The sequence below is a fragment of the Photinus pyralis genome, unplaced genomic scaffold (genome assembly GCF_008802855.1).
Source record: "Photinus pyralis isolate 1611_PpyrPB1 unplaced genomic scaffold, Ppyr1.3 Ppyr1.4_LG2, whole genome shotgun sequence".
Taxonomy (NCBI): domain Eukaryota; kingdom Metazoa; phylum Arthropoda; class Insecta; order Coleoptera; family Lampyridae; genus Photinus; species Photinus pyralis.
This window is the reverse complement of record NW_022170403.1, coordinates 10422884-10432069: the sequence shown is the minus strand read 5'-3', so window position 1 is coordinate 10432069 and position 9186 is coordinate 10422884. Positions and strand designations below refer to the sequence as shown.

The following is a 9186-nucleotide window of genomic DNA, read 5'->3' as shown; positions in this document are numbered from 1 at the left end:
TCAAAATGTTTATTAAATTATTCTAAAGATCTTATGTGTTTGATTCGCAAACCACAAACTTTGACGCTCGAATTTTGTACTTAGATCTTGAAGAAGCTTGAATCATCATTGAAGTTTCATGATTTAAATTTGAAGAATAATAATACGTTACCTTATTTTAAATGTGTGTTCTCACAATCAAAATTGGTTTTAGGTTTCAAGGTTCAAGTTTTCAAAATTTTAATTTTTAAGGTCCAAGTTTCAACATAGAAAATTTTCAGAGATCAAAATATCATAAGAATGTTGAATAAGTTCCCAAGTTGCTTTTCAAGAAACTTTAGATGGGTAAGAAATAAAATGTGAACGAGAGAAGTGTTTATTCATCTACAGGTCTTGTTAAAGTAATCACATGTTGCAAATCGTCCAGTCTTCCTCGCAACCCATAAATAAAGGACGATACTGTGGGTACGTTCGAGTAATTTTCTCTTTTGGTCTGCTGCGAGGCGTGCTTCGTGTCGTACGTCTGCGTTACCGTAGCTTCTCGTGCTCGTGATTTGGTAGTTTGCGTAGAACACGTGATACACCTGGATAAATTCGCCTAGAACAAAATTGTGAGCAGTTTTTTGGAAATTGAGCTCCTCTTACGTATAGGATTGCCTGTCGTTTCCAATCCCAGATATTCCACATGTAGCTTGGGTCGATGTATGTCGGGTTTGGATGCAAGTCGGTTTGTGCTTCGACTTCGCATGTTGAAGTGGGTTGAGGAATTTCTACCACCAACCTTAAAGAGTTGGATACAGGGTATGACCATTGGACCAAAATCAAATGTTTACTACCAACTTTCTTTGGAATTACTACTATACTACCATAATCGCGGTCGTGCCACAGTGTTTCTAAGTCAACATTACCTTTTTTACGTTGGGGGAGGAGAACCATGATTATTTATTTTGTATGCAGGGAGGTAAAGTTAATCTCCTCTTTATTTATAGTTTTAGAAGAGGAATGTATGACTTTTTATTATCGTTCTTACAGTTACAGTTTGTTTAAACTATCTACCAATTCCAATTTATTTCATAATTTAATTAAAGAACTTTTTCATTTGTATATAACTTGTTAAAGGACTTATTTTAAAACTTAAAATGTTACCTAAAATAAATATAGCGCAAAAAATGCCGCCCTCTAAACCTGCCGCCCCTAGGCTCGTGCCTAGTGTGCCTATATGTCAATCCGCCACTGTCTCTCACAATCGAATACTCAAGTATTCCTTGTTGTAATTTTTATAGTAAACATACAAAAAAAAATTGTAAAAATCCGCCGAGCCGTTTCGGAGGAGTGTGACCACCTAGGCGACCACAAACACCGTGACACGAGATTTTTATATATTAGATGTGGCGTTTTACAATAAAAGAAAACTATTACTTTTAAACATGAAACCGACGGAAACCACGTCCCTTTTCAAAAGCGCTCTTCTGCACAGGGTGGGAGTTCAATTTTAAAGAGTAAATCACTGGCACACACAAAATTTAGGTATCTCTAATCGTCTGGTCGGTAGGGGGCGTTTCTCGAATTTAGTCGATTTTTTAATGGGCATAACTTTCTTATGATTAAACATAATTGATTTTGGCAAAATCTTTCTTGCGTAGAATACATCGCGATTAGCAGTTATTATACGGGGTGTTTTGATTTTTCATATACGACCTTTAACTACATTTTTTCATTTAGACCACTTTATATATTTTGGAGTTTTTGAAAAGACCTTAAAATTTCCTAAACTTTGATATCACTTGTTTCATTAATATTAAATATTATTTGCAATATTGCTTTTTATACATTAAAATACTTTTTTCTATTTCGGTGTCACAATGATGATTTTGTACAACTGTTTTCGGCCGAAAACAGTTGTACAAAGACAGTGATTATAGTCGTTTTTTTTTGGTAACTCATCTCTTAAGTTGGCAGTTACTAGTTAGTACAAGGAGGTATTTCGTTGGGTACTTCCATGTTTGAACTTCAAAATGTCAGTCTTACTAGGCTGCCAACCTAAAACTTAATGGCATAAAAAGTGTTCCCAACATAAAACATGTTAGTTGTAATGTTCCCTATAGTTTCTGAGAATGATTTTTTTAATTAAATTAAAGCACCGAAATAGAAAAAATAGTATGAAAAACGCGTGTTACAATGCTTTATTGTAATACTCCTATCTTGCGGACACTCGTGGCTACGCTTCGCGTCGCCACTCGTGCCACAAGATAATCGTATTACAATAGGTCGCATTATAACACTTGTCTTTCAATATACTATTCTCTGTTTTGCGTTTATAATGACAGTATTCCGATATCAAAAATAGTCCTGGAATGAGTTTCATTCCAACACTATTTTTGGTAACTATTTTCCACAACTGACAGATTTTTAACATTTGGTATTCAGTGGTTGGCATGCTCGTCTAAATCATCCAGGCTGATCATATACGCGAATGTTCAATTCAAAGTTCTGCCTGGATGATTTAGACGTTAATACTTATCTCAACGGTTTAGTAAAATGTGGACTAATTTCACTTATTGTTATAACATTATGTTACAGTTATTAACGATACGGGTAATTGAAATCATTAGGTATTGAAAATTCAGTGTAGGTACTTAGAGAAATCCACATTTAATACAAATGAGGTTTTATAACCTAACAAAATTACAACACTAATCTTTGTCACTAAATGTACAATTATTATAAACTTTTAGAATAATTGTGGAATTATTGCCTGGTAGCAAATTATGAACAGTCTCTTCTGCTAACTGTCGAAGCTCTGGAGGAGTGGAAGGAAGAATTTCTTCGCACATTATTCACTTATTGAAAAAACTAAAATATACTGCACAAATTCGTATTTGACGCGCTTGTTAAATTGAATTTTTTCAAAATGTAGCGTAGCCAACTTAATTTCTTGATTGAAATATTTATTACAGAAAATGTCAGAATTGTTAATTTTTTTAATACAATTAAAATGCTCAACAGAGAAAATAGTATAAAGCATATGTTGCAGAAGGCCTTTCTATAGCGCCTTTCTATAGCGCCTTCTGCAACTTATGCTTTAATATACTATTACTGCAGATATCTAGGTTTCCATGGCGAACAAAAGATGGCAGGATTGTTTAAAATGACAATTTATTGGTGATTTGGCAGTTTTTATTCGTTCCAAATATTTTAATTTCAAATAACACACAAAAAACAAAGGACGTGAAAACTCTAAATAATATAATATAGAACTAAATAATGTAGATAACCAAGAAATTGCCGTTTTAAACAATCCTGCCATATTTGTCCGCCATGGAAACCTAGATCACCTAGGATGTCTGCAATAAAAATATTCTAATAGATAAAATGCAATATTCGAGTTAAACCAAACACCCTGTATAAAAACTGTGTATCGCGATGGATTCTACATAATTAGGTGCTCTAACAAAGATTTTCTTTTTAAAATTGAGCTCCTGACATTCTTAAAATAAAGGGCATTACTATAAGAAAGTGCCCAACTTGGATTTGGTTCAACTTCGTGGCTCACCAATGGGATCTCCGTAATGGTGCGAGATACAGCAAGGGTTAAATGGGGATAAAGCTTCCCCTTTCTGTAATTAAAAAACGCATTTGAAATTCATGAAAAATCTTTGAAAATAACTGAGAATCACCGAAAAACTTAAAATGTCATTTCGTAAAAATCCAATATGGCGAAATACAGTAGTACACTGTAGCTTCTACATCTAGCGTTTTATGAAAATTCCGATAAATTCAGATTCTTCGAAAAAAAAGTGTCAAAAAAGATGCGAACGAGAACCCTCCATTTTACACACGTAAGTTTCAATTGTGCGCCTTTTGCATTAAATTTTGTTCTAAATTAGAGGCAAATTTTTGGCTTTTGTCACAAATAGTACTTGGTAGATTACTAACTGTTCGATTTTGGAAACCTTAATCAGCTGATCTTCCATTTGAAGTAAATTAATTAGCTCACATCGACGTCGTACCACCTCAAGTCCTCTTAAGATATTTCTAAAAATAACCCAATTATTGTACAATAGAAAGTCGCTCCTTCATACCGGAAGGGATTTGAACAAAAAGCGACCGCAGCTTCCGGGCAACAAAACGCGTAGTATTTCCCATCAATTCGCAAAACGCCCATATTGGGATTCGCCGGTATCAGCCCGCCGCCGGTCTCCACGAACTTCCAAGCGCAAAACCCGAGGTACTAAAATTTTCAGAGAATAATTTCCCATTCGAGTGCGAGAAGTTGGGACACCTGAAGCTCGATTCGTTCAAAGTCGGATACGTCCGACGGATAGACGATGGGAGCGTCCGCGCTTGTCTGTCTAATTTTCAGTTGCGTTGTTTTCTCTAATCGGTCCGCGTCAGAGATGATACTGGAGGGGCCGAGCATTAAGCGAATCACATCCTCGGTAAAGTTTGTACGTTCGACCTCAAAATGGAGGTTTAGCAGCATTTGGTTCAGTTGAGATAAGGCTATGGTTTGATTTTGCAGACGGTACCATGCGTCGGCAACCTGGGAGAATAGTGGCTGAAAGTAGTTTGTGTACCATCTATGGGGTTAAAGTTAGTACCATACAAAAACTTGGATTGTTGGAATCGCAGTTCTAAAACTGACCGAGTTGTGCACTTTAGACAGAAGATCTTTTAATTTTTCAATGGTACTCTTTGCGGTGGTACTCATGTTGCTGACTTCAACTAGAATTTTCCTGAAATGTGGATGTGAGCTGTATTCAGAGACGTTTGCTAGGTTTACCTGACAAACAATTCATATTGCCTATAAATGATTAATAAGTTCATCACGTGATTGAGCTGGGGCTCATCAACGTTATCCGGTAGGCGCCGACGTAAGACGTACGATTCTGCACTCGGCTCAATCTCGTAGTTGTTGTCAACAGCAGTCGTAAGCAAGTTGACAGTTTCCATGATCGACTCCAATGTCTTTTCGATATCTTGAAGCGTCACTTCAAGGGCCTTGGTTAGCATTTTCGGTACTGAAACAGGCGGACTTCAACATCAGGGCAGCTAGAGAAGACCCATACAGTCCTCAATTCCGGATCCGCATTTTTTACAGTCCCGGTTAAATAGTCTTATCCCCGTCACCAACTCGGTCAACTCAATCAACTGATACTCCTTATTTTCACGCGTCTCATTAACAAACTCCTTAAGATCCGTTTCGAGCAACGCACTTTTTAAGGCAGCCGCTGATTCCTTGTACACCTAGTGTTGAAATTAGTCGATGACTTTGCAAAGAGCCTCACCTGTTCATCAGTTGGATTGCCCAACCCGGAAGTTAAGGTGATGAAGTATACGACTTTCCGGAACAGTCTCCCTAGTCCTTCCTCGTCCTCGACGTACGCGTCTAGAATATCTTTTTCTAAGGGCAAAATTCGCGCCTTAAGATCAGCCCGGTTCTTTATTATCATATTTTCGAGATTTTCGAAGTTTTCTTTAAAATAGTGTTGGATTTTTAACGTTACGATGCTGGAGTGCGATTGATTGCTTAATTTCTGCACGCACTGTTTCACAAGGTACCTCACGTCGTTACGATGTGGTAGCGTTCCCGGAAGTATCCCCCAGGAGGGGTTTAACAGTAATAATTTCACCTAAAGCTGGGTTAAAGATCAGGTTTAACATCGTTTCATGCTTACGTAGTATAAGATAAAGCTTTCTGGAATTTGTATCGATTTGTTGGTGCATTCTCTTAAGAGTTCTTGCAATACGTTTTTAGTTGCGAAATCCATTGGGACTGCCATTAATGTCAAACCAAACTGAAAAGAGATGACATTTCGTATTTTTATAACTGCGAAAAAAGGTGGCTTCTGTACTTTGTTTGAGAATAGAAAACTAAGGTTTCTCGGAATGTGAGCGACAAATGCTTTTTCATTGGTTACTATTGACAATCGATCAAACACATTGTCGGCGTACCAACAGCAAGAAACCAAGAATTGTATACTGACGTTGAAACATTCATATTTCTTTTTAGATCTCGATCTAGGTGAATTTTTGTACTATAATTAATTATAGCAACTTAAAAACGTTAAAGCGCATATAATAAAGAAATAATTTTGCTTTAGGTATTCTCGAGGGTATTATACGAAATCAATCACGTTAACTTTTAAAAAGAAGCAGCCCCTAAATTATTCCAATAATGCAAATTAGAACGTGAGGAATTTTAATTAGAAAGTATACGCATTGATTTTTCCTGTTTGTTTGGTCCTTAACTGGAGAAAAGTGATCACTTAGGGACTTAAATTTAGTAATGCAGCAGATTCCATAGATTTTAATAAATGTTATGGCAGTAAATTGTTAAAAAAAATGGATGTGTTGGTATACGCAGTAAATGAAACAACTTTTACTTAATATAGGAATTTAATTGAATTTTTTAAGCGACAGCCGGATTGAGCATTGGCTGGCCTTGTAAAGAAGGGTAAGTCGCCTGAACCTTTCAGATAAACAATACATATACCTTGGATACAGGCTAGATACGCAAAATCGTTTTGTGTTTAACTTTAAGGAATCCCACGAATTGAGATGAGCTTTTGATTAGTAATTAAACGAGCCGTATTCACTTCAGGTACCTGGATCTAAACCTCAACGTCCAATCCGACATTGTTTACACAGCGATATAAATCTTCTTTGATCATTTATCCAGATTTTTTGAGGATGCCGAACGATAAATTTCAGATAAAATTTTGTAAACCTACCATTTAGCTAATTAGGATATAATATATTTCGGTGTATAATGGCAGACGGTCACTAAACCACCCACCTAGCTTAATTAAACGAAGTCACCCAAAAAATATCAACATGAATCTCTTAGAATCCTGAGTCGTAAATTGGGGGTTCAATCTAATATGAAAGTTGTAACGTGTTTTTTTTTCAGTTTAATTTATTTAACTTTTTTGATTCGTGGCCAATATTTAGTATTCTTACGCTAATGTCCCCTTAATATCCGTACGCCATCTAGTGATCTTCGTTGTAATCCACTAGTTCAAGGTAGTTATTCTTCTATCCCCTAGTTCTTTATTCTCGTGTTATAAATTTCTTTCAGATAGTTATTCGTGTCGCCCATCGAGGTCGTTGCTTTCCCTTCTTCTTTAAGTTTGTCTTGCTCGTGCAGTTCACCTTTAGTGAAGTCTCTGCCGCCGAGTTGATTAGATGTAAATGTCTCTTGGTAACTATTACTTTTCTGACTACGTGTCTACCTGACTTAAGGGATTAATGTTTTGGCTTTACCATACTTATCTTTGAAGTGGTTCTCTCTTTCTCCACCAAAATTTTGGTTTTGCTAGTGGAAAATCGTTCGAATTATGGGTTCTTTTTCAGTTTTAATGTCTGATTTACCTGCTTAGTATCAGACGTTAGCATTGCTATGTATGTCGCAATACTTTATGTACTACCCCTTTTGTTTACTTGCTTGTGTTGTTACAGATTTGCAGAACGCGCCCTTCTGAATTCAGACAGTCCCTACGACCAGAATTCAAGGGAAATTTTTGTTATTTTCGTCGATTCCCTTTTAACGTTGATTACATATTGGTTTTCCATACATTCGAACTATAATTATTACATTTACTTGAGATTCACTTAATGACTATTGCTCCGTTGTTTTTGCGTAAGCCTGTTTTGATATTAATATTAATATTTTCCCGGGCTACGTGTTGTACAAATAATGATATAGCAGATCTATACAGTCTGATTCAAATTCGAGGGGCACCATCGGGATCTGTAAGAGATATGTAGATAGGTAGTTTAAATTTGGCAAAGCTGCGTATTTCGAAGCTTAACAAAATGCCGTTTTGAAACTGAAAAAATTTCGACTGTGTTCCGAGATCCTGATCCTGCAAAAACGGAATTTTCCATAATCGTTTTTATTTTTTACCGATGTTATTTAAAAAGGTATTTTAAAATAAATGACACATTATGATGACTTTTTTCCGTCTACCTACAAGATGCTAGTCTTAAAGTTTAAGTCTGACGTTTCGTCTTCGTTTAACCATTATCAACTTTGTTTCTTCTTATGGAAGTCATTTTTACTGTTTGTGTCATTTGATAGAGCATTTTTTTCTGATTTCAAAAATGTAAATATCACTATTTTTTAAATATTGGTAAAATATCTTCTTTTTTGCCTGGCAAACTTTATCTTGGGTAGTAGATGTTCGTAGTTTCTTGCGTTATTACGAATTAATAGCGGTATTTTTTAAAAAAATAGTGATATTTACATTTTTGAAATCCGAAAAAAATGCTCTATCAAATGACCCAAAAAGTGCTTTGGCGGCTGGATCGTCCCTCTTCGTATACTAATACAATAGGGGACAAGGCACCGGTACTTCGCTTGAAAATAATTTAGATCTCCTGTTTTTTAGCTGAAATTTGACTACAAAAGGGGTTTGACTCTGCACTGTCCAGTAAATAATAACTCAGAACATTATTGTATAACGATTAAAAATCAGAAAAAAATATTAAGGGTGGTTTAAGGATGCATCTCCTTTCTGACATTGGTTTTCTATTTAATTTTCTACTTACTACATGTCCAGGTCCACCTGTCACAAATCTGGATAGTTAAAATTTAATTCGAGGTGGCCTTTGTGACCATCTCTTTTACTATCACTCACTGATTTGATCAAACATTGGAAATTAAATCGAAATACCTTTACACTTCAAACGCAACCTAGTTTTTTATTTGACGTTGACAAACTAAATTATGGATGACCTCTGAACTTGGTTTCGTTAAATTGAATGGAACTTTTTTTACTCCACAAGGTAAAATCTGACTCGACTGGTCAACAAATTCATAACAATACACAGAAGATTAAAAATATTTTATATGATTCTCTACTACTTTAGGATCTCTCATTTTAATGGTAATTAATAATACAATTAGTCAAAATTTATCTTTTTTTAATGGAACGTAAAGCTGTCGATTGAAATCGATCTTTCTTTTACAAGTCTTATAGGAACGAGTAATAAACTTGAATATTATCTGGATTTACTAACAGTTTTCTTTGTCGTAATTTCGTTTTACACATGAAATTAGATTAACTCTCTTTTTACTAGGAATTTTCTGACTTGTGCGTTTATTTTCAATGAAGGAATCTGCTTTATAAACAGAAAACGACACGATTACGAATTTTTCCAACTCTCACACTGGAATATGTGAATATCCCTTGGTTTATTACT

The 9186-nt window shown here is 35.5% G+C and overlaps 1 protein-coding gene across 2 annotated transcripts; it reads right to left on the bottom strand.

Moving 5' to 3' along the window:
- Nucleotides 1-339: 339 nt before the first annotated feature.
- Nucleotides 340-5864, bottom strand: LOC116164409 (cilia- and flagella-associated protein 206-like). Of its 2 annotated transcripts, XM_031478586.1 has the most exons (11): nucleotides 5658-5864; nucleotides 5268-5612; nucleotides 5049-5226; nucleotides 4763-5000; nucleotides 4586-4715; nucleotides 4262-4537; nucleotides 4062-4210; nucleotides 3916-4014; nucleotides 3533-3596; nucleotides 625-760; nucleotides 340-577 (listed from the first exon to the last, which is right to left on the bottom strand). In XM_031478586.1, exons 1-11 carry the CDS (start codon nucleotides 5760-5762, stop codon nucleotides 360-362), a joined length of 1938 nt encoding a protein of 645 aa, XP_031334446.1. In that variant the 5' UTR covers nucleotides 5763-5864; the 3' UTR covers nucleotides 340-359. The 2 variants fall into 2 exon arrangements, with proteins under 2 accessions (XP_031334446.1, XP_031334447.1); XM_031478587.1 differs by lacking the exon at nucleotides 3533-3596.
- Nucleotides 5865-9186: the final 3322 nt, after the last annotated feature.

Bases quoted from the DNA above. Each gene is read 5' to 3' on its own strand.
- LOC116164409 (XM_031478586.1), bottom strand. From the start codon at position 5,762: ATGGCAGTCCCAATGGATTTCGCAACTAAAAACGTATTGCAAGAACTC. The intron at 5,613-5,657 runs GTAAGCATGAAA...ACCCAGCTTTAG, and splicing joins AAAGCTTTATCTTATACTAC to GTGAAATTATTACTGTTAAA. The intron at 4,538-4,585 runs GTATGGTACTAA...AACTACTTTCAG, and splicing joins TTCCAACAATCCAAGTTTTT to CCACTATTCTCCCAGGTTGC.